Source organism: Syngnathoides biaculeatus, chromosome 7 (assembly GCF_019802595.1).
Source record: "Syngnathoides biaculeatus isolate LvHL_M chromosome 7, ASM1980259v1, whole genome shotgun sequence".
Classification (NCBI taxonomy): domain Eukaryota; kingdom Metazoa; phylum Chordata; class Actinopteri; order Syngnathiformes; family Syngnathidae; genus Syngnathoides; species Syngnathoides biaculeatus.
Window position 1 is genome coordinate 24,066,568 of NC_084646.1, and position 26,611 is coordinate 24,093,178.

Consider the following 26,611-nt stretch of genomic DNA (forward strand, 5'->3'; position numbering starts at 1 on the left):
CATTTAAAAGAAAATTAAATTGGTAGTATAATGAACTTAAAAAATCCTCAATCTTGTCTGAAAAAAAAAAAAACCCTCAGCAGCAGTCAGTATGAAACACTTAACTGATAAATTTTAATCAAATCTGCGACTTAGTATTTTCCTTCATCCAGCCATCCATTTTCTGACTCGCTTATCCTCACGAAGATCGTGGGAGTGCTGGACCCTCTCCCAGCAGTCATCGGGCAGGAGGCAGAGTACACCCTGGACTGGTTGCCAGCCAATTGCAGGTTAGCAGGTTACTTTAGTGTAATAATCGGTGACAATTTTGCAAATGGTGCAGTTATATCTCGAGCACAAGAGAGGTAGGTATTGGTCAACAACAAATCTGCAAATAGTGTACAGTGATGAGACTACAACAGTGAGTACACAATGTTTAAGTGGCCCGACAGAAATAAAAAGACGTTCTTTTTAAGTCTTATATTACACTGCGTTCTATATATGACAATACGATATTAGCTTATTATTTTAATTATATATTATATGAATTAAAAAGGCAATGTATCATACAACCATGATAGAAAGTACAATTATATGCAATACAATACACACACCCTGCAGTCACAGCAGAAATACAAACATCAAGCTGTTTATTCTTGCTGGTGGCTGTTTACCCTTTTTCTCACTTTTCTGAGATCCCACATTAACATAATTATTATTCATTTACGCTTTCATTTATTCATGTAGAAATTCTTGCAGTTTTCCCATCCACACTCTCAATGTTACTTTCGTCAAATGTCCTTAGTTCTGATGCCATACTATTACTCACCTACATGAAAGTCATTGCTCTCTTTAAGTCATCAGACTGAGGACAGCTCGAACCTTGTATTGTAAGCAGTGGGAGACGACAACAGGAGAGTCGAAAAAAAGGCACGCCAAAGCCAATGAGCCAGAAGCATCAGAATTGTAACACCTTTCAAAATCACCCCGTCTCCGCTTGAACCGGACTGATAACGAGACTATGAATGGGCGTGTGTGTCTTCCTTTGAATTAAACTGCCCGAAGCAAGACCAACACACCATTTGTGTCACAAACACAGAGGGAATGAGTAGGACCTTTTTTGCTCACCTGTTGGACTTCTGTCTCCCCGTTTGATGTCTTCTCGGTGTACACAAAGGAGTTGAAAATCCTCTGGAGAGAGTGAGACAGAGAGATAGGGAACAAAAGAGGAAGGATCGATCAATATTTGGATCCTATTTCCCAAAACCTCATTGCATGCTGGCTCAAATATCTATTGACCTACGGTGTCAAAAAACATTCTGATTTGATTTGGATTATCTTGGGTTCATGCAAAGCAAAAAGAATATTAGTGTTGTAGAAATGAACTTAATTTTATTTTTGTTTTAGATAACACTGTGTGTGTAGGTATTTAGGGATGTACTGCAGTTCATAAGTATTTAACAGGTAACCATTTTCAAAGGTGCTATTTACATGAAAATTTCACTAGATGTCAGGAACAACCCAAATAATTCAAACAAAAAAATAGAACAAATAATCTCAGAAATTAGGTTGTGTGTATAAGTGGCTTGGAAAATGGACAGATGAATGTGAAATGAAACGGAAAAAGTGCTGAACACGCCAACTCGTATTTATTTAATAAATTTGGATCCAGAATTATTCTTTGTCTGCAATGGCAGCTTCAAGACGCCTCCTATATGGGGAAACAAGTCGCATGCATTGCTCTGATGTGATTTTGGCCCATTCCTCTTTCACACAAGCAGTCTTCAAATCTTCCGTGGACTTCCTTTATTGATCTTGAGTTTCAGTTCTTCCTATAGATTTTTAATTGGATTCAAGTCAGGTCATTGGCTGGGCCATTCTAACAGCTTTTATTTTTTTCTTTGAAACCTATTGAGAGTTTCCTTGGTAGTATGTTTTGGATCATTATCCCGCTGAAATGTCGACCCTTGTTTCATTTTCATCATCCTCGTAGATGGCAGGAGACTTGTCAAGAATGTCGGAACAATTGCTTATTAATCCTTCCTTCAACAATGTGAGCTTTAGCAGTACTATTTGCCAAAAAGCAGCCACAAACCATGTTCCCATCTCTGAACTTCACTTTGGGTGATGTGCAATGCCATTTGTTCTCCAAACATGGTGTGCATTATGACAGTTCAATTCTGCTCTCATCTGAACATCTCATATTCTCCCAGTATTTAACTGGCTTGCCCAAATGGTAGTCAGCAAACTTTAAATGAGCGTTGACTCACCCCACCCCACCCCCAGCAATGTGAATGTGGAGAAAGACCATGGCGGTGGAGTTCATTACTCACTGTATTCTTTGTGACAAAATTAACTGCTAATTCCAGGTCTTTTGAAGCTCTCCACGGGTGGTCCTTGGCTCTTGGACCACTCTCCTGATTATTCTTTCCACCCCTCTGTCACAAATCCTGCAAAAAGGACCTGATCGAGGCAAATTTATGGTTGTATAATTGGCTTTCCGCTTGGCCCCAACCATGCTCACTGGAACGTTCAGAATCTTAGATATGTGCCTGTAACCAATGCCATTATAATGTTTCGCAACAATTAAGTTGCGACGATCTTAAGACAGCTATCTGGTCTTCCTCATCATGAGATGTGTCTTAACTCACACATTGGCAATGAGTCCTAATCAATTGGGACTGAAAATGCTGATATTCATGTGCACTGACGAGGGGGTGGACTATTTGATTATTGATAGATTTGAGGAGTTTTGTGGCTTTCCGTGCCTTTTGCAGACATTTTTTCTACTTTCTTTGTATGTATGTAACATCAGGTGACATTTTCACATCAATAGCACCTTTGGAAGTGTATTTAGTGAGAAAAATGGTGACGTGTTAAATATTTCAGCCACTGTATGTATGCATTTCGGATAGCACTTCTCACTGAATACTGTATTTTTTTTAATAGTGAAGGGGTAGTAGGTAGCAGTAGTGTAGCACTTCTCACTGAATACTGTATTTTTTTTAATAGTGAAGGGGTAGTAGGTAGCAGTAGTGTGCCATGGGCTGATTTCAGTTTATCAATAATGTCAAGAAGTAGACTGTCAGGTAACTAAACAAACACCAATGTTTGTTCCACAGTAACAGTTGTCCGATGGTTTAAAATGACCAAAATAGCAATGTGAATATCTCTTTGCCCATCTATTGCATTTCCAATTGTACATTAGTCCAAAAATGACTGAACTACTGTATGCTCGACTAAACACAATGGCTGCCAGTAATTTTGTATTTGAAGTACTTTGAATTACTATTCATGACAAACAAACAAACCGCATGAAACAAGAATGGTCCCTCAATTGGTGAATACTTAGCTATCTGCTGGGGAAAATATATTCTGTACTCAGAGGGCAGAATAAATGCAAGTTGTGCCACAACAAAAATAATGTCATGTTAGGAGCATGCTAAGGGGTGTGCTTGAGAAGAGCACATCTGAATACTGTTATGAATCACTGACACATAAGATCATGAAGTCAATGTGTGTCAATGTATTTGATTTAAATATGTGAGCACTTAACTCCAACATAGAGCAAATAAAAATAAACAGTAAATTTTGTTGAAATGAAGGGTCGATCTGAATAGGCAAGAACACACAGCTCCAGCAATAGGGAACACACTTGGCCATTAAAGCGCATTCTGATTTGCAAATTAATTGCATCACTGTTAAACCCATGTGTTAATAAAAAATAATAATAATAAAAAAGTGGTTTATGGTGCAAATTTGATCATAGTATGAAATTTGCAGGGTAATTCAGACATATGTCTTCCTACTAACCCTAGTATTATTGACTTTTGTGCATTTGTAGCTAATATTTGCATGATTATTGCAATTAATTTTATCCAACCAACTATTAATCTATGAACAAACAGCCCCAGGGATGCCAATGTTTTTAGTCAGAACTCACTCACATTTGAAAAATGTACGGGTGTTGTCAGTCATGCTTGCAGATAAAGTTGAGGGTGTGATTAGGGATGGAATCTCAAGACCTTAAAATAAGTTACTGGATAAATATAATTTAACATAATTGTAAATTAAAAATAAAATTAACAAATACATAACTGAAACAGAAAAAAATTTAAAACTCAGAAATGATCATTTCCAATTTCAATTGATATTGACATGATATAAAAATGGTATTTAACATTTTTCATCAATAAAAATTCTTGATCTGACCAACTTTATCTGAAGAAAAGTTAAATGCACTGGCCTGTCAAGAAACAAACGGTCTATATGCGCAATATTTTGAAAATGCTGAAAGTTTAGTTCAACATAATCGGCATTAGTGGCAACAAGCTAGCGATACATTGTAAAAAACATCCCATTCGGCAATCGTGATATATTGTTATAATCTAGCGTAATTTACAGTGGTATCTATTGTCAATCCATTGATGAAAGCTAGCAGGAGATGATATATATCTTCCTAAAGCATGTAGAGGGGAAAAGTTTTCAACTTCAAGATAACGCGTACCACGGAAAAATGACCGTTAGAACTCAGATCAAGTCAAAGTAAATTACAATCTCATACTTATTATAGTTACCGGTGCAGAGAGGAGGGGGGAGTGCACGCGCGCATTGCCGTGGCTGCCATAAATAGGAGGCCGGCTTGCTCGAATGCCCCTTTATGTGCATGCACTCGACATATTGGCCACATCTGAATGAAAAGGTGAGGTGAATGACAATCTAATGTCTTTTTTTTTGGGGGGGGGGCACCGTCACATGATCACCCAAAACTGCCTCACGAGCGACGCATTGAGCACCCCTGGTATAATTGAATTTCCTTTGACATGGCTCATTATGTCGATGACTTTCAACATAAATGGGCTCGCAGTACATGAAGAAGCTTTGAACATGCGCGTTTGGCATCACTTACGGCCGTGCTCTGCACGGTTAAGTTGCATTTCCTGTTTCAGGGTGAATACTGATTGTGTAGGTGCAGGCTCGTTTAGTTAAGAACGTTTATGAAATAAACACGTAAATTGATGTCAAGACTACACAAAATAAGCGACGTCTTTCAATATCTATTTTTTCGACTAGTAACAAATTTTACACGTGTGATTTTTTTGTGCTCGACTGTGCAGATTTGCAAGAGCGAAGGTGCGCAAGCGCGGTCGCGCTCATCAAATGTGAGTGACTGCAGAACTATATGAAGAGACACCCTTTTTTCCCCTGACTTCCTGACATCAAATCAGACTAAGCAATTCTCATTTTATTTCATTTATCATTACCAAAATTATTTTACATTTCTAAAGGCGAGAATAAAAATGTCTTAAGACAAATATATTTAATTTGTAGAATAAATAAATAATTTACTTCAGTGGTTGTCAATTTAAGGCTTTAGGACCCACCATCTCTCCTTGTATAGAGAAGCCACGACCCAAATTCCAAAATCTTAATTGAATGAAAAGATGCTGCAGGTTGAACCTGACATATCACAAAACAGGACAGTGTGCCAAGAAATAAAATTTAAAGATAATTAAAAATCGTAGTGATAATGGAAGAATATATTCGCAATAAAACTCAAGTGGCTGAAATTTTGTTAAAAATTTAATGTTGAGGATACAGTGAAACTTAACTTAATCTAACTTCAGTAACATTACACAAACATGAAATAAAGATCCAGCAGTTTGCAATCATCCATCTATCCATTTTACAATCTGCTTAACCACAAAAGGGTCACGGGAGTGCTGGACCTAACCCAGCTAAATTTGGTCGAAAAGCAGACTACACCCTGAACTGGTCGCCAAATTCCAAATATTAATAAATGTGACATTCAAGTACACAAAATACAATTCAAGTGGAACAATATCTACTGTCATTTAAAAGACATATAATTTTCATTTTATCCATCATGAATTGATCAAGCATCTGTCTCACCATATCTGTGGCTAAAGTTAAAAAAAATATATATATATATATATATATATATATTCTGCTATTCTCTATGGCTTCTTCAACTTGGCAATACAATGTGCCCCTTCGTAAGACGTATAGAGTGCCTGTTCCTGTTTCTCGCATAAGATATAAAGAAACTTTGGTGACCTCCTCAGGTCTTTATGTCTTCTTTGAAAGCGTTCAACAGTTTTGTCTTGATGAGATGGTTGTTTGGTTACCAAATACCTTGAGCTTTGATGACTTCGTGCTTTCTTTTGCCAGTACTTCACTGCACAAAACACACTGAGACCATTAGCCATTTTTATCCTTAACACAACCCCAATTTCAATGAAGTTGGGACATTGTGTTAAATAAATACAGAATACAATGATTTGCAAATCATTGTTCAACCTGTATTTTATTTAATGCACTACAAAGACAAGATATTTCATGCTGAAACACAAACTTTTGAGCAAATCATCATCATAGAATTTTATGGCTACAACACATTCCAAAAAAGCTGGGACACGGGCATATTTATCAGTGTGTTATATCACATTTTTCTTTAACAAGATGTTTGCGGTAGTAATGGATAGACTGACAGATGAGGCTAGACTGGAATCCCCTCAGACTATGATGTTCACAGATGATATAGTGAGGGACCAGGCGGAGGAACAATGAGAAAGATGGAGGCACGCACTGGAAAAGGAGAGGAATGAAGATTAGCCGAAGTAAAACAGAATATATGTGCATTAATGTGAGGGGCAGAGGAGGAGGAGTGAAGCTCCAGGGAGAAGAGATAAGGGTGGATGACTTCAAATACTTGGGGTCAACACTACAGAGCAATGGAGAGTGTGGTAAAGAATTGAAGAAACGGGTCCACGCGGGGTGGAACAGTTGGCGGAAGGAGTCTGGTGTTCTATGCGATAGAAGAGTCTCCACTAGGATGAAGGGCAAAGTTTATAAAACAGTGGTGAGGCCGGCCATGATGTACGGATTAGAGACGGTGGCACTGAAGAAACAACAGGAAGCAGAACTGTTGGTAGCAGAAATGAAGATGCTGAGGTTCTCACTTGAAGTGAAAAGGGAGGACATGAGGACAGTGTGTGTGTGTTAGAGAAGAAGATGCACGAGATAGGCTTAGATGGTAAAAGATGGCATGCTGTGGCGACCCCTAACGGGACAAGCCGAAAGGAAAAGAAGAAGATGATTAAACATTTGGGAATTGAGGACATTAACTGTAGTAGCTTTGAATGTGGAATTCTTTCTATTCTTGCTCTATGTAGAGCATCATTTGTTGAATAGTCCGTGGTCTCCATTGTCATATTTTACACTTATTAATGTGCCACACATTTTCGAATGGGAGACAGGTCTGGATTGCAGGCAGGCCTGTCTAATACCCGCATTCTTTTACTACAAACCCACAATTTTCTAACATGCAGAATGTGGTTTGGCATTGTCTTGCTGAAGTAAGCATGGGTGTCCATGAAAAAGATGTTGCTTGGATTACAGCATATGTTTCTCCAAAACTTACATGTACCTTTCAGCATTCACAGAAGTTACCCATGCCATTGGCACCAACACAGCCCCATAATGTTTCTGGGTGTTGTTGATAAATGTCTTTGGCAATGTCCCAATTGGAATTGGGGTTGTATAAAAATTAATCCATATTTTGAAATAAAATCTGTCGTACCGCCATTTTCCATTGTCCATAGTAATTAGCATGTTGGGAACAAACCATAGCTCTTCTATCGGTAACTCGATCGGAGTCCATTAGATTACAAGGCATGAGTGCCAGCTAACTTTAGGGATATGAATAGCAGGTATTCCAAGCCATTAAAAATTAAACCACTGTCATTTACATGTACTTTTGCCCGCCAGTAAAAGTCTGCCAACACATTGCAAACATGTTCCACCATCTGAGAACCACTGCTTGAGTTTGTAACTGACCATGTAGCTGCCACTTGTTTATTTTATATAAGACTAACCTGTATCTGATCAATAAAACAACCAGGTCCTAATTATGTTAACAATAATTTCCCTTGAGATTATTGACTAATTCGGAAATGCTGCAGGCAAAAGATAATGCAATTAATTGTTGGAGACATGCTTACTATTGTAAAACTGCCCCTCAGAATGACAAAACCTGTTTAGGGATGCAGTTACTGTTTGATTGCCCCATCACTTTGACAACATTTCTTATGTTTCTGCATGTGTGTTGAATGTTTTTCTATGTGGTTTGCATTAAAAAAACTACAGAGTTGAAAATTTAATTTCTCCTTGAGGACCATGGGCCAATACCATCTGATTTGGGGTGAGAGGTCAGGTTGGAGTGGTCAACATTCTATTGTATGGCAGATACAGAAACAACATTTCACACTCACATTTTCACTTATGGGCAAATTAGCAGCTAAATTTTTCTGTGGAGGTAGGAAGGTTTGGGAGGTAGGAAAGGCAAAACCTTCAAAATGCACACAGCCCAGATTTAAATCAAATGTTGCATAATGTTTTTTTATTTTTAAATTACATCTGAGGTCGCACGATGGAGCACTGCTGACCACATCTACCTCACAGTTCTGAGGACCCGGCTTAAAATCCAGTCTCACCTGTGTGGAGGTCGGATGGTCTCACTATGCGGTTAATATACTAGATAAGTGATTCCCATCCAGTGTCCATGAGATATTATCCTCTTGTATGGGTAATTATGCAATTTGACTTGGTTAAAAAAAAATGCTTACTATAAATTTATTCTTTTATCTAGCTATACCACCATTGTATAGAGACAGGGAGAACAATTAAATGATGTTCCACTCAATAATAGGCACACATTTAACCCGTGTGTCCATATTTTGTGACATTTTTCTATGGTTGTTGTGGAATGACATTTTTCCAATGAAATGAGTCCCTTAGTTCAACAAAGGTTGTGACTACTGAGATTACTAACCCACTGATTTCTCTGGTGGGATAAAATTATTAACCCATGAATAAAAATATCTTATTCAATGGGCAGTTGTGTGACAACACCAATACAGTGCAATAAAACCCATTCACAAATTCATCAAATAAGGTGGTCTTTTCCTACCTCGCATCAACACTCCATTACTATACACGCACACAAACACTAATTAATTATAAGAGTGTACCTAACACTAACACTGTGATTTGATGGCCGTGTACGCGCCCGCGCGCCATCGCACTTGCAAATCTGCACAGTCGAGCACAAAAAATCAAGTGCGTAAAATTTGTTACGAGTAGAAATACATGGATATTGAAAGACATCGCTTATTTTGTGTAGTCTTGACAAATGTTCCCTCTGAGATGTGCCACTGTGCAATTGTTGCACACTCAGTGCACATGAAAACCAATCCATCACAGTGAACAACTGGCTCTCGCCTTTTTTTTCTTTTTTCTTAACACGGAAGCACATGGTCCCTAGCAAGCTGATGATCAGCCTACTTCTACTTTATAGTTTAGGTGACACCGCCCCCTCTGCTCTTAAAGGGGTACACTCATAATTAAAAAACAGAACACACACCAGCAACTTTATATCTGCAGGCATGACTAACCACACCCATACAATTTTCAAATGTGAGTGACTGCACTTCCTAAAGATAGCACTAATGTTAATGCACGGGGAATAAAGTAAGCAGGTGCTTAACTGTAAGGAGCACCACTGCACAACGACTACAATTTCCTAGTTCTATACTGCACCCTGTTCCTGCTGCCTGTTACAGTAACAGAACAGTTATTACACCGTCACGGTCAATGTCTAACAAACTTGATTTCTTTCACATTGTTATCATTGGCCATGAACTTTCTCACCTCTGAGTTAAAAGCAATGATAACGAATGGATGTCATCTGCTGCAGCTCCAGATTATTTTCTAAACATCATCTGAATTTGAAGCATTGCTTTCACAAGCTCTCATCAGGAAAAGTGTGCCAACGTTGTGAAACAGTGTACTGTTCTTCGCAGGCTTCATGGAATTAAAAAAAAGAAGAAAAAAAAACAAGGACATGGGTTTTACAATGTCAGATAATCAGGAAAAAGTAAACACAAACGAGTGTAGAACTGAACTAAGTGAGAAAAACTCCTGCTGTTGATTAGCACTCTTTTCACTCCAGTGCCTCCACTGTTTGTTGTTGGAGCTGCAATGTGGTTTTCACAGCTATGGAGAAGTCAGAGAGGAATGTGTGCCTCCAAAAATTGAGAAAGTTGAAATTGCCTTGACCCACAATCCAACGCTGACTTGTCCACTGCACAAACATTCAAAGAAATATGGATACTTAAGACCGACCCATAACTTCCTGCTGACTGCACAATACGGAGAAGAAAAAAAAAACATTAATTTTGTTTATGTCTCAAATTTAAAGAATAAGTGTAAATGTTAAACAGGAAAAAAATGTCATGTGATGCTAAATGGTAAAAACCTGAATTCCTGAGGTTACTCAAGCTTGCTACACACAAAGACAATGAACATGTTATTGTGCTAACCCTAACCATTTTGCACATTCCCAAACAAGCATGTCAAACAGCAGACAATCTTAAGTCCTACAATATTATCCTCTAAGATTGTCCGAAGATCTGATACATTTTAATGTGTGGATTTGTCTCGATTTTAGGGTCTGAAACAGGTCGGATGACGAAAAGTCTGTGTGTGTGGGGAAGAGCAGACTTCTTCCAAGTTAGGACGCGCTGTAAATTGGGATGTGGAAAGGAATCTGGCCAATCCAGAGGCACCCTGAATCAAAAAAGGAAAGGACTGTAAATAAAAATAAGCATGTATTCCGTGACACCGAAGGGGGTGGAGGGGTTAATAGAAAAGCAGGCTTTTCTGATTACAAGAAATATTTTACAAAGTAAGTCTATTTTTTGTGGACAATAGGCTTTATGGCAATTTTATCAGCCTGATTAGTATCGGCTGATAGTTAGCATTTTATGCTGATTGGCTTTAAAGTAATAATTCACTCATTTGATCAATGACGTCATTCGGCCCCACAATAGACATTTACTCCACGTTGCCATTGTGGACAGTATATCCATCCATCCATTATGTCAGCCTTTTATATTGCTTATATTTTTTATTTTATATTTAGTTTTCTATTGTGTATCTTTTGACATAGTATTGTAGACAGCCAATGAAGTTATCGTTTAAAAAAAAAAAAAAAAAAAAAGACAACACGTGTCAGACAAACAACACATGATGCCCAGATCACACCTGAAGATAAACTTGCTCTTTCACGATTGCACTATGTCAGATTACTGCAATAAAATCTTGTGTTCCGATATCACTATATTACATATTTTATAATTTTTAGGCTATATCTTGTCAACTCAAATGCGACCGGATACACTCGTTACTGTGGCGACAGCAAGAAGTGTGGATCGCAACGACTGTATTATGAGGCCATATGCAGAAAAACGTGCGTTGGTGGTCACCGGTCCTGAGGAGAGGACTTTAATTCAAGGCTTGCTTAAGGTATGTTCACGTACTTTTAAGACAATACGGCTCCCAAAAAGGCACAAAAAAAAAAAAAAAAAAAAAAGCCTGATATAGCCTAGCAAGCTAGTCCTAGCACTAATGGTTGTGTGTAAACATGCTGGCATTCTGTCACATCATGACCTAAAGTTTCAGTGTGGGTGATATAATTTCATAAGTAATTAAGTAATGTAATTATGGTATGTTAGCACCCATTACTGGTCATTATCTAATGTTGATTTGACCTGACTGAGTAGAATACATGATCTGACAAGAGCAGTAAATACCAACCTTTTTGAACCCAAGGCACATATTTTACAATGAAAAATTTCATGGCACACCAACAAACAAAAAAAATAAAAATAAAAATAAAAAAAAAATCACAAAAAGTAGATAAATTAATTAGCTGTGTCGTCTATGCCTCAGTGGCATAAATAGGTGAACAAAGATAAATATTTTATTGTAAACATTTTTTGAGCAATTAAGGACACAAGTATACAAAGTAAATGAATAGTCATTTAAAATAACATTTCTCAATCTTGTGATCAGATCAGTGATCGGTTATCACTTTTTTCAAACTCCAGAGATTTTAAGTTCACCGTTGAACAGAATGTGTGTGTGGGGTTCTGTGTTACCACCGTACACCACACACACACACACACACACACAGTATGACCAGATTTTTTTTAATCACTGTGTGTCGTGTCAGACACATTAAAAAAGTGTGTGTACCAGGCCTTATTAAGCAATTCCCTACGTAGCAATCAATTCGCATGATATATTACTTTCACTCAATTATGTCAGCATAGCTTTTTATGAAGTTCAATATGAAAGGGAGCGAAATTCATGATGTACTTTTGAGACAATGGCTCCAGATAGTGAGCTTTTTAAAATTAAGCCACCAGGGAAGCAATGCAATCATTCTTCTCTCTTGATGACAGGGCTTTTGTGTCAGTAGACCAGTTCTTAAATCCCTCCAACTAGGGGTTAATCAAACCACAGTTGATTGGCTCAGAGGAATTCTCAATTTAAGTAAGTAAGTTTCTTTCGGCTTGTACCGTGAGGGGACACCACAGCGTGACAGGACAGATGAACGGTCATATTTGTTTGGCACTGTTTTTATGCCCGATGCCCTTCCTGAACCCCTCTCGGGGAGTGGAGGCCCTATGGGATACAAACTCACGACGCCTGGTTTACCAAACCAATCCTCTAACCACTGAGCTATGGGGCAGGAATTCTCAATTTGATTCAAGTCACACTACACAATACAAAAATATTTTTAAAAATCTACCTTGTTTCACTCATTCATGTGTCTGAAATGTGGGCTTTTTGTTTTATTCCAAAGGGGTCAAACATGCAATTGAAACAAGGAAACCAGTCTTTCAGATGGAATCCTTTTATTATTTTTGTGTAGAATATCCAGTCATCCATTTTCGTAGCCGATTATCCTCACAGGGGTCGTGGGAGTGCTGAACCCTATGCCAACTATTTACGGGTAGGAGCCGGAGTAATTTCTGAACTTGTTTCCAGCCAATCACAGGGCACACAGAGACAAACAACCATTCACACGAACAATCACACCTAAGGGGAATTTACACTCTCCAATGAATGCATGTTTTTTGGATGTGAAAGAAACCCTTGCCGCCATGGGAAGAACATGTAAACTCCAAACAGGCGGAGCTGGGATTTGAACCCCAGGCCTGATAACTGTGAGACAAACATTCTGTTTAATTCAGTCTAATTTCTCTGGTGCAAGATTCTCAAGGGGATAGCAGAAGAGATTACTTGACTTTTCAGTGGTTATTTTTTTCTTATTTTTGTGTATCTGGAATTCAGTCTACAGGTGATATTGGTCAAAAAGTAAGAATCATGACGGGACTAGAGGCAAAGAAAAGAAGGCAACTACTGCAATGGTCCATGAGAAATAAAAGGGACATACTGTAACAGAGTATCTCTTAGTGGCACATGATTTTGGAGTTGTGCTCAAACATTAATCCTCTTTTAAGAGTATCAAAAAGCCATTTTTTTGTGTGAACACACAAGAGACCACAATGGGTTTATCTAAATGAATGTTATTCATATTTCTATGGAGAGTGAACCCATCATGTAGCCTCAGTCATGTAAACCTAAGCCTGATCATTTACTCTTTTACCACTTTACTGTTAACAACTAAGATTCTGTATATTTCCCATCACATACTTGGACAAAATGTACATTTTGTTGATTCAAATTCAATTAGTAGATAAAACCTTCAAACTCATGGGACATTAACTGCTCCTTCCTCCATGTTGCTTGTTTAGAACTCAGCCTTTTTCCTTCAGTGCATGGCTTTTCCTTTAAACCTTCTTCCCTACCTCCCTCCCCCGAGTCAACTCTCCACTCATTGCACCACAAATAGATGAAGTCTGGAATGCAGCATCAAAGCCTTGCCTCAGATGTGTGTGCAATACTCCCCTTGTCTACAACCCTGTGTCAGGACCTTCTCCCTAACTTTACTTTCCCAAATTAATTTCCCCCTACAAAAGCTACAAAGACAAGAATCTGACAGTAGAGAAAATGTATCTCTTTGTTCTTCGCAAAGCAAACAAGTTTTTTGCAGCATCACAATACAGATCTGAGGGAAAAAAAAGGGCAAATAACTTTTTGTTGTGTTAAGAAAAGCTACGAGGATGCAACCCAGGAAAAAAAGTTCATTTTTTTACATTTAGACTAACTGTACCTTAATTGAAAATTTGGCCAATGTGACCACCACACACTTGGTAAATTTAATGTTCAATCTCTGGTTCCCCCTCTTTACTGTCATCACCTTTGAGCAAGCTACTGAATACCACTTTGTTCCTAAAATTGCAACAGAGCTGATCCCTTTGTGTGGAGGGGGAAATTAAATTACAGTACCATTAAGGTAAATAAATGCAGCTTTTTCCACATGAACTACAAATGATGCAAAGTTATCAGATCAAAGGTTAGGTGCCATTGAAAGAACGTAAGAAAGATGATTGGTTAAGAAAATAGGGATGTTTGAAGTAGCTCTCTAAATGGCACTATGATCACAATGAAACCATTTAATTAATGAATCAATTCGTCTCCACTTGCTCGAGGGCAAGCTCCTAGTTGCCAAGCTGTACTCTTATAGCCCGACCAGGCACAGCCCAAAAGTATAATGTGGGTCACCCTTCCCCTGTGCTCACCACATTTGGGAGGGATGATAGGGGAAGGTTGCAGTGTGAGCTGGGCGGTGGCCGGATGCAGGGACATTGGTGATCTGATCTCTGGTTATAGAAGCTGGCTCTAGGGACATGGAATTGCTTTGCCTCTGGTACCATTGCTCTTGAGTGGAGTTGGACTCTCTTCCACTCTGGAGTTGCCCACAGTTTGAGGGCACCTTTGGGTATTTACTTATTCCCCTACCCCGCGCTCAGCGCCTGTAAGTTGGGGTTCACCCTGGTGGACAAGAGGGCAGCCACCCTCCGTCTTCAGATGGGGGGCCAGGTCCGAACTGTTGTGTGTATCTATGCACCAAATGGCAGGTCAACGTACCCACAAGTTGTGGGTCGTGATCCAAAGAACATGATCCGGGAAACAAGCGGCTGAAATGAGTTTCCTCCGCAGCGTGTCCAGCATTGCCCTTAGAGATAGGATAAGAAGATCGGTCATCCAGGTGAAACTCAGAGTAGAGCAGCTACCTACCTCTCTGGTGAGATCTTCTGGGCACATCTCCCCAAGAAGAGGCCCCAGAGATGACCCAGAACACACTGAAGAGACTGTGTCTCTTGGCAAGTTTGGGAACGCCTTGGGATCCCCCCTGGAAGAGTTGGATTAAGTGGCGAGGGAGAGAGAAGTATGGGCGTCCCTGCTAAAGCTACTGCCCCCGCAACCTAATCTCAAATGTTACTACTGGGGAATGGTAGTCTGGATCAGAAAAAAAGAGAAATTTGCACGCATTTCCGTGACTGCCGTACATAGGAGGCGGGCTTGGTAGAATGCGCCTTTATGTGCATGTGCTTGAAGTATTGGCAACACCTGAATCAAGCGACGAGGTGGATGATAGTCTAACATCTTTTTCTTTTTTTTTTTTTTTTTGGGCCACACAGTCATACAATGAACCAAAACTGCCTCGTGATCGATGCATTGAGCACCCCTGGTGTAACTGAATTTCCTTTGACATGGCTCATGGTGTTGATGACTTTCGACGTAAATTCGCTCGCAGTACGTGACGCAGTTTGGAACATGTGTTTTTGGCATCACTTCCGAACGTGCTCAGTACGGTTAACTTGCATTTCCTGTTTCTAGGTGAATACTGATTGTTTAGGAGCAGGCTTGTTTTGTTAACATTTATGAAATAAACACGTAAATTAATGTCAAGACTACACAAAATAAGCAACGTTTTTCAATATCTATTTTTTTCTACTCGTAAGAAATTTTATGCACGTGATTTTTCGTGCTCGACTGTGCAGATTTGCGAGTGCGATGGCGCACAGGCACGAACACATTCATCAAATGTGGGTGACTGAAGATACAGATGGCACTAATGGTTCTATGTAAACACGTCAGCGTTCTGTCAAATCATGTTCTAAAGTAGGAGTACCCAAACCTTTCCCCCCAAGATCTGGTGCGCAAGAGTTTTTCGTCACCGCGACTGCCGTGAAAAAAGCAAGAGACATAGGGTGGTAAATAGGAGACTAACATGCCAGTTCGCACGTTTTTCGGGACAAGCGCAGTGACATGTCACAAAACTCTAGAATTGGTCAAACAGACTCTCAGTCAATTGACGCATTGGCCACACCTGAGTCTGGTGACGGGATGGATTACGGGCTGCCATCTTTTTGGGGATTTTTTTTTTTTTTTTTTTTTTTTAGTACCCGGTCACACAATCGACCAAAACTGCCTCAATTGACCGATCTATGCATTGAGCAGCACTCCTTTAATGTTTCAGTGTGTGAAGTAATTTATTTACAACAAAGACCCAAGTAAGTTAGCACTCATTATTTCTGTCATGTAATGTTCTTTTGACCAGAAAGATGAGAATACATGACATGACCAGAGCAGTGATTTCCAAGCTTTACAGAGCTAAGGCACATAATTTACAATTGAAAAATATCACGACACCAACAATCAATGTCGCAAAAACTGGATAGATTCATTACTCTATGTACTTCCTGCAATCTAATAGAATACCATTAATTTGTTTTAAATGCAGCCCTATGGGGGCACGAGCCAGTGCAATCTGTAGGCCGGTCCCAAACCGGATAAATGCAGAGGGTTGTGTCAGGAAGGGCATCCGGCATAAAAACTGTGCCAAACAAATATGAGCGTTCATCTAAAGAATCCCATACCGGATCGGTCGTGGCCCGGGTTAACAACGTCCGCCCCCGGCACTGCTAACCTGCAGGGCGTCTGTGGAAATTCAGCTCCTGTGGGTCGAAGACAAAGAAGAGGAGGAAACAGGAGGCGTTGTCAGAAGAAAAAGAGGAATGCACAGAGCCTACAATTGAGTGTAGTGACTTTGAAAGTTGGGAGTATGACAGGAAAAGCTCAGGAGCTGGTTGAAATGATGATTAGGAGAAAGGTTGATGTAGTGTGAACCCAAGAGAGCAGGTGGAAAGGTAGTCAGGCTAGAAGTTTGGGAGCAAGGTTTAAATTATTCTACCACGGAGTAGATGGGAAGAGAAATGGAGTAGGGGTTATTTTAAAGGAAGAGCTGGCTAAGAATGTCTTGGAGGTGAAAAGAGTATCAGATGGAGTGATGAGACTTAAATTTGAAATTGAGGGTTATATGTATAATGTGGTTAGCGGCTATGCCCCACAGCTAGGATGTGACCTGGAGTTGAAATTGAAATTCTGGAAGGAACTAGATGAAGTAGTTCTGAGCATCCCAAACAGCGAGAGAGTTGTGATTGGTGCAAATTGTAATGGACATGTTGGTGAAGGAAATAGGAACAATGAAGAAGTGATGGGTAAGTACGGCATCCAGGAAAGGAACTTTGAGGGACAGATGGTGGTGGACATTGCAAAAAAGATGGAGATGGCTGTAGTGAACACTTATTTTCAGAAGAGGGAGGAACAAATAGTGACATACAAGAGCGGAGGTAGAAGCACGCAGGTGGATTATATTTTGTGCAGATGATGTAATCTGAAGGAGATTACTGACTGTAAAGTAGTGGTAGGGGAGAGTGTATCTTGACAGCATAGGATGGTGGTGTGTAGGATGACTCTGATGGTGGGTAGGAAGATTAAGAAGACAAAGGTAGAGCAGAGAACCAGGTGGTGGAAGCGAAGAAAGGAAGAATGTTGTGCGGCCTTTCGGAAACAGGTGAGACAGGCTCTCGATGGACAGCAGAATCTCCCGGAAGACTGGACTACGACAGCCGTGGTAATCAGAGAGACAAGCAGGAGAGTACTTGGTGTGTCTTCTGGTAGGAAAGGGGATATGGAGACTTGGTGGTGGAACCCCAAAATCATACAAGTCATAGAAGGAAAGAGAGAAAGAGATTAGCAAAGAAGAAGTGGGACACTGAGAGGACTGAGGAGAGGCGGAAGGAGTACATTGAGATGCTTTAGTGTGCTAAATAGATGGAAAGAATACTTTGAGAAGTTGATGAATGAAAAAATGAGAGAGAAGGAAGCTTTGAAGAGGCAAGTGTGAAGGACCACGACGTGGCAATGATTAGTAAGGGGGAAGTCAGAAAGGCACTACAAAGGATGAAAAATGGAAAGGCAGTTGGTCCTGATGACATGCTGGTGGAGGTATGGAAGCAATTTGGAGAGATGGCTGTGGAGTTTTTGACTACCTTATTCAACAGAATATTAGCGGGCGAAAAGATGCCTGCATAATGGAGGGAAAGTGTTCTAGTTCCTATTTTTAAGAACAAAGGCGATGTTCAGAGCTGTGGGAATTATAGAGGAATAAAGTTGATGAGCCACACAATGAAGTTATGGGAAAGAGTAGTGGAGGCTAGACTCAGGACAGAAGTAAGTATCTGCGCACAACAGTATAGTTTCATGCCGAGAAAGAGTACCACAGATGCATTATTTGCCTTGAGAATGCTAGTGGAAAAGTACAGAGAAGGTCAGAAGGAGCTACATTGTGACCTTGTTGATCTAGAAAAAGCCTATGACAGAGTACCAAGAGAGGAACTGTGGTACTGCATGTGTAAGTCTGGTGTGGCAGAGAAGTATGTTAAAATAGTACAGGACATGTATGATGGCAGCAGAACAATGGTGAGGTGTGCCTTAGTTGTGACAGAAGAATTTAAGGTGGAGGTGGGAGTGCATCAGGGATAAGGTCTGAGCCCCTTCCTGTTTGCAGTGGTAATGGATAGGCTGACAGATGAGGTTAGACTGGAATCCCCTTGGACTATGATGTTCGCAGATGATATTGTGATATGCAGTGAAAGGAGGAAGCATGCAGAGGAACAATTAGAAAGATGGAGACATGCACTGGAAAGGAGAGGAATGAAGATTACCCGGAGTAAAACAGAATATATGTGCATGAATGAAAAAGGTGGAGGGGAAAGAGTGAGACTACAGAGAGAAGAGATGGCGAGGGTGGACGACTTCAAATATTTAGGGTCAACAATCCAGAGTGACGGTGAGTGTGGTAAGGAAGTGAAGAAACGGGTCCAAGCAGGTTGGAACAGCTGGCGGAAAGTGTCTGGTGTGTTATGTGACAGAAGTGTCTCTGCTAGGAGGAAGGACAAAGTTTACAAAACAGTGGTGAGGCCGGCCATGATGTATGTATTAGAGACGGTGGCACTGAAGAAACAACAGGAAGCAGAACTAGAGGTAGGAGAAATGAAGATATTGAGGTTCTCGCTCGGAGTGAGCAGGTTGGATAGGAATAGGAATGAGCTCATTAGAGGGACAGCCAAAGTTAGATGTTTTGGAGACAAGGTTCGAGTGAGCAGACTTCGATGGTTTGGACATGTTCAAAGGCGAGAGAGTGAGTATATTGGTGCAAGGGTGCTGAGGATGGAGCTGGCAGGAAAAAGAGCTAGAAGAAGACCAAAGAGAAGGTATATGGATGTGGTGAGGGAAGACATGAGGGCAGTCGGGGTTGGAGAGGAAGAGACAGGAGATAGGCTAAAATGGAAAAAGATGACACGCTGTGGCGACCCCTAACGGGACAAGCCAAAAGGAAAAGAAGAATTTGTTCTGTCCATCAGTACGTCTCTGGCATAAATCATTGAACAAAGATACATAAGTTATTGTAATTGTCATTTTCTCATGACAGACCTGAAGATGGCTCAAAGGACACCATGTGCCACAGCACAATGGTTGAGAATCACTGGACTTGAGCTGACTTTGAAGATACTCTGTATATAGTACAAGTCGACACGGTCAATGAACAAGTTATTTATACAGACACATTAATCTATCTTACAATTGGATCGGTGATCAGCCTCAAAAATGGTGATCGTGGGGTGGCTAACCAGTCAGAGATGAAGAGCCACATTTTTTTTACTGTGAGCCGCATTATACACATCAAGGAGCTCAAGAGCCACATCATACAGATGAAGCTCATTCCCTCTGACACACATACGTTTTCTCAGCCAGATTTATTGTAAATGGCACACATTAATGTGATCACAAGAAAAATTGACTCCTACAGAGTACTAATACCACAGTCTTTTCTTGCATGTCACAATTCTCATCAAAGGCAACACTAAAATACTCACATGATTGGAAATCTGATTTCAACTGTGTATCAGGAGCCATGCTAATGTCTGATATTCTCTGTCCAACAGTGTAGCGGGACAGTTGGTCTGATACCATTTGCAGTCACAGTGATTTGAGGAGCACTGTCGCGTCCACACACCATCACACTCGCAAATCTGCAGTCGAGCACGAAAAATCACGTGCGTAAAATTTGTTACGAGTAGAAATACATAGACAATCTCAGCGCACATCAAAACTATTCCAGCGCAGTGAACCACAGCATGATTTTTTTTTTTTTTTTTTTAAACACAGAAGCACACAGTCTCCTGCTAGTTTACCTGACTCTGCCCCTCTCTGGCTCTTAAAGAGGTACACGCATGAATAAAAACACGATTCACCCACCAGTGCTCGACATAGCAACGCAGTCTGGGCAACGTAGAGCAAAGAGAGTTGGACATGCTGCTTGTGTTTACCCTAAGAAATAATGGCAAAAGTAAAAAAAAAAAAAAAAAAAAAAAAAAAAAAAAAAAAGTGCTGTTGCTTTAATGCATGTCAGGGTATGAGAATAATAGAAGAAAAAGTGGTGAAACTGGATGAGATTTTCTCTTTTTTTGAGTAAAAAAGGTCTGATCTGAAGCCAAAGTAGAAAGTACAGGATGAGATGGTGTATGTTAAAATTCCACCTTGGCACAGCCTGATTGAGGATGAAAGCACAGACAATACAATGCACAAAAAGCTAATTCTGTATTTTAAATATAGGAGGCAACATAATATTAACCTTAAAACTGTTTGGGAGCTTTCAACATGCATTGCTACAGATGTTCTACGAGCATTAATTCAGTTTTAGACCAAGAAAAACAGACAGGGATTGCATTGTGGGTTGAAAAAAAATATTTGCAAGCGACCTTTCAAATTTATAGTTCATAGTTGGCTTGGTTTAGTTAGCAATGTATTGTTTTGTTTGTTGACATTTTCATTGTAAGTTTGCAAAAACACAAAATTGTTCTTAAAAATATTCTGATGGGAGGGTAAATGCTATAATCTGAATCTTTGAATGAGCAACTGTGCTCTGATCTGACCACAGTGCATATGTCTGATGTTGCTCACAGTGGTCAAAGGGGGCGCTCACAGGCTTAGTGTGTTTGCTCAGATGTAAAAAATTAGAGGGAACATTGGTCTTAACATTAATTTAGTGTTTATTTCATTAACGTTGGTCACAAAAGAAGCCTGATCCTAAACAATCAGTATTCACTCGGAAACAGGAAATGCAAGTTAACCGTACTGTGCATGTTTGGAAGTGATGCTAAAAGCACACGTTTTGAGATACTTCACGTACTGCAAGTGCATTTATGTCAAAAGTCATTAACATCATGAGCCATGTCAAAGGAAATTTAGTTACACTGAAAACATTTCTGGGATATAACACAGGTATTGTTGGCAATAATTCTGACTCGTTTCCGGTAAAGAGTTGGACTCCGCCAAGGCTGCCCTATGTCACCGATTTTGTTCATAACTTTTATGGACAGAATTTCTAGGCGCAGTTTGGTGGCCTTAGCATCGCATTTCTGCTCTTTACGGATGATGTGGTTCTGTTGGCTTCATCAATCCGTGTTCTCCAGCTCTAACTGGAGCGATTCGCAGCTGAGTGTGAAGCGGGTGGGATGAGAATCAGCACCTCCAAATCCGAGACTATGGTCCTCAGTCGGAAAAGGGTGGCATGCCCTCTCCAGATCAGGGATGAGATCCTCCCCCAAGTGAAGGAGTTCAAGTATCTTGGGGTCTTATTCACGAGTGAGGGAAGAATGGAGCGGGAGATCGACAGACGGATCGGTGGAGCGTCTGCAGTGATGCAGACTTTGTATCAGTCCGTTGTGGTAAAGAGAGAACTAAGTCGAAAGGCGAAGCTCTCAATTTACTCGTCGATCTACGTTCCTACCCTCATCTATGGGCATGAGCTGTGGGTTGTGACCGAAAGAACAAGATCCCAGATACAAGCGGCCGAAATGAGTTTCCTCCACAGGGTATCCGGGCTCTCCCTGAGAGATAGGGTGAGAAGCTGGGTCATCCGGGAGGTGATCAGTGTCGAGCCGCTACTCCTCCACATTGAGAGGAGTCAGATGAGGTGGCTGGGGCATCAGATTCGGATGCTTCCTGGACGCCTCCCTGGTGAGGTGTTCAGGGCATATTCCACCCAAAAGAGACCCCAAGGACAACCTAGGACTGGCTTGGCAACGCCTCGGGATCCCACCGGAAGAGCTGGAAGAGGTGGCTGGGGAAAGGAAAGTCTGGGTATCCCTGCTGAAGCTACTTCCCCTGCGACACGATCCGGAAAAACGGTAGATAATGGATGGATGGATGAACACAGGTAATGTTTCAGTATCTAACTATAATAAATATAAAAATGTGATTTACTTTGACTTGATCTAAGTTCTAACATTAGACTAGTCTGTCCACATATATAAATGTGAACGGTCATTTTCTCCAGTACTGCATTATCTTGAAGTTGAAAACTTTTCTCCTCTACATGCTTTAGGAAGATATAGATCATCTAACTGCTAGTTTTCAACCATGGCTTGACAATAGATACCGTCGTAAATTACACTAGATTATAACAATACATCATGATCAAATAAAATGATTTGATTATATGAATACTTAGTTTTAAAATTTAATGTCTAGTGACCTCTTTAAAAATGTCTGTCTTAGTGCAATGACGAGAAATTTTGATTATGGTATTGGATAACAACTACAAACTCAGGTATAACAACTCAGTAAGTTATTTTAAGGTCTTGAGGTTCCATTCCTAATCACACCCGCAACTTTATATCTGCAGGCTTGACTGGTGGACAACACCGTAACTTTATATCGCCAGGCATGACTGACCACACCCGTACATTTTTCAAATGTGAGTGGCTGCATTTGTTTAAGTTTTGTTTTCAGAACACAAGATTTTAGCGACATCACCAAGGTATTTTTTTACACAGAGGCGTTGCGTCAGGAAGGGCATCCAGCATTAAAACTGTGCCAAACAAATATGAGCGTTCATCTGAGATGACACGTTGTGGCGACCCCAAATGGGACAAGCCGAAAGAAATACATACCCTTCATTGTAAGGCTTTTTGGCCCTTGCATCGTTCCAAGCCTCTTGATATGATGCAAGCATTCGTCCCTCGATGCTTCAATATTAAGAAAAAAAGAAAAACGATATTTTCTGTGATTTTTCAAAGTGGAATTTGTGACTGGAAAGTTTCGTCCTTATGGGAAATTCCAGGTTGATGTTAGAGTGCAGTGTGATGAAGTGAAGGTTTGAAGCTGTGAAATGCGATAGATGTCTGACACAAAAGGCTGAGTGGTTTGTGTCAAGGTCGTCCTGCTCGGGGTTAAATCTTCCTTTTCTTGATACACTGCTACTACTTTTTTCCGGTCGCCGTCGCGCTTTTTTTCCCTTCTCACCCTCCCGCTGGACACACTGACCAGCCCCATCTCACTCACACAGCGACGCACAATGCACACACACGCACTTAACTTGTTATCACAATACACGAAAATGTAATACACTGAAACAAACCGTGCATGCAAATATCATAATGCAAGCAACGCTTGCTCGCAACTACTGTAATTAACTCTTGCACGCACATGATCAGAGCTTCGATATGCTTTCATGTCTTCACAAGAGCTGCATGAAAGGAGGCAGAGAGGCGCATGCAGCTTGAGAGCCGCGGCTTGGCCATCCCTGTTAGAGCCTTCTGGATATGTTTTACCTTATTTATTTTCATCTTTTACTCATTTTATTATGTATTCTATTTGAAATATGACTGATTTAAAAAATATAGAAAAGGAAATTGACAGTAATTTCATATTATTTCAGGAAGAAGGAAAAAAACATGTATGTGTGTATGTATGTATATATATATATATATATATATATATATATATATATATATACATACATATATATCCCTCTGTTTTTCTTGGTGTAAAACTGAATTAATGCTCGCAAAACATCTGTAGCAATGCATGTTGAAAGCTGAATGACGCTCCCAAACAGTTTTAAGGTTAATGTTATGTTGCCTCCTATATTTAAAATACAGAATTAACTTTTTGTGCATTGTATTGTCTGTGCTTTCTATATATATATATATATATACACACACACACACCACACACACACATATACCGTAATTTCTCGAGTATAATATGTCCTGAAGTATAATGTGCACCCCCAAAGTTAACGTAAAAGTGCCAGGAAAACCCTTCTACCAATGTACAATGCGCACCACCAATTTTCTGCTATCCATACGCTCAACATATTAGGAATTATCTATTTCTAATTTGCTAAATTTGTACTTTTATTGTTTGTACCTGTTTTGTTTTTCAAAAAATAAAAGTACAACAATCATTAATAATCTTTGTGCATGTACTGATGTGTGTGTTTCTTTCGGGTTGTCCCTTTCGGGGTCGCCACAGCGTGTCATCTCAGATGAACGCATATATATGTTTGGCACAATTTTTACGCCGGATGCCCTTCCTGACGCAACCCTTCTCAGGGAGTGGAGGCCCCAGTGGGATACGAACCCACAACCTCTGGTTTACCAAACCAGTGCTCTAACCACTGAGCTACGGGTGATGCAGTGGTAATATATATCTCGGGACAGGCCACAGGACACGCTTGTCCTGGTCCCTGAAATTGTCAAAACAGAATCACTCAACCAACTAGAATAAATACTCAACGATGGCATAACATTTTATTAACCCTATTGATGACATACTAGAGTCTTAAATACATAAATTAACACTGTTTGACTTAAACATTTTTTTTTGCATTAAATATTTGTGCATAAAACATTTGTGCAGTTTATTCACTACATTACGCATCCTTGGCCAAGACTTCAAAAGAAGCATTTGACTCATCTCCAATCTGAAAAATATCCATCGTGGCTGCCTTTTTGCATCACTGTCAAACTCATCATTCATGAATGGGTCTAGTTTTGGTGTTTCCTGCATTCATCAACGGTGATCCCATCTTGTCATTGTCTATGCCATCCATAACGTGTGTGAGGAAACATTTTTGGAATCCTAAGAGTCTTGGTTCCCTTTATTTCTCATCATTGTCAGCGCTTTTAGGGGAAGGTCCACCGTGCTAACAGTGGAGCCTCTTGCCCCCGTTTAGCTGCAATCTGTACCAGCTCTTCATAGCGACAGGTCGCGATCAAAACGAAAACTCAAACTATGTAGAAATGAGCATAATGGGCACTTTTTAAAAAAGCGAGCATTTCAATTGTGTGCGCTATCCCTTTTTTTGAAAACCTCGTACGATCGTACTACGTAGTTTCAGCTCACGTTGTTTTGCTTCCAGTTTAGTCACGTCATCGGTCGGAGAGGTGATACATTTCTTTTAAAAGTGGCTGCACAACTAGCCCTTGTAGTCAACATTTTTTTTGTCTTCGTTAAAGTTAAAAGAACCATACGGGCAGGCGCTTCTGATGTCTGGTATAGTAGCAACAAATGTGCTACCCTAACGATCGTTAATTGCAAAGCCCCCCCCCCCCAAGGAGGTCAGAGTTCAGGTTGAAGGCGCACAGTACTGTAATAATTATAAATGTCTAACATGAGACATCGAATATATCGAAATTTATATGTATACTTTTTTTAACCACTCTATGTTCCTATATATGACTATACAATGTGATTGTATTTTTTATTTGTCATCCATACCTAAATATAATGCGGTCTATTGACTTTGAAAATATTTTTGAAAAAAATTGTGCATTATTTTTGAGAAATTACGGTGTATATATCAAATCATCAAAATCAGTTATCCTCATCTATTCATCATGGAGTGTACAGTAGTATAGTACATAATGCCCGTAATGGATCTTTTTTTTTTCCCAACAACCCCCCCCCCCAAAAAAAAAACAAAAAAAAAAAAAACTTTCATTTCATGTCTTTCACAGAGGGGCTGATCCAATTAAAAGGCAGGGGGATGGTTGAGGCTTTTCAACGATCCGGTGCTATGGTTCTGAAATAACAAGAACCTTTTTGTCTAAACAGTGTTAAGGCCAGGAAGTGTCACCACCATGCAGCACCAGCCTGAGAGGCTCCCAGTCTCATCCGGGGATATTTGCTCGCCCTCTCCATCAGACAGGACATAATGCTTTCCACATGTTTAGGGAGGGGGACAGAAGGAACAGGAGCTGGAGAAAATATAGAAAAGTGGGGGTAGGTCAGATGAGAAGTGGAAAAAGGAACAGAAACTTCAAACTGTATATTAGAAGATATGGCCCCAAAGAAAGAAGGGGGCTGATCCAAAGACGTAAGATATAAAAGTGATGCACTAAGAGCACATTTGTCATGATATTTCATCCACACTTTACACTTTAGAATATTGCTTTGATCAAATAGCAGTGCTCAAGGACAGCTGAACTTGTGTTTAAATCCATTTCGAGTGAATTGTTTGTTACAAAATACCCGTCATTTTGTTTAGATTTTTATTGTCCAACCGCATGATTGGTTGTGTAGCTAGCTTGCAAGGTAGAGTATGGGTACAAGTAAAAAAACAAAACGAAAATTGTTTTTCTCTTCCTTGGTT

The 26,611-nt window shown here is 40.0% G+C and overlaps 1 protein-coding gene across 1 annotated transcript in view; it reads right to left on the bottom strand.

The window, feature by feature from the left end:
* The window catches only part of cachd1 (cache domain containing 1), a 107,734-nt gene that overhangs the window by 58,483 nt on the left and 22,640 nt on the right, over positions 1-26,611 (bottom strand). The window contains exon 2 of the mRNA XM_061824489.1: positions 1,108-1,170. Within this exon, the coding sequence (XP_061680473.1) occupies positions 1,108-1,170 (63 nt within the window). The remainder of the gene's footprint in view (positions 1-1,107; positions 1,171-26,611) is intronic.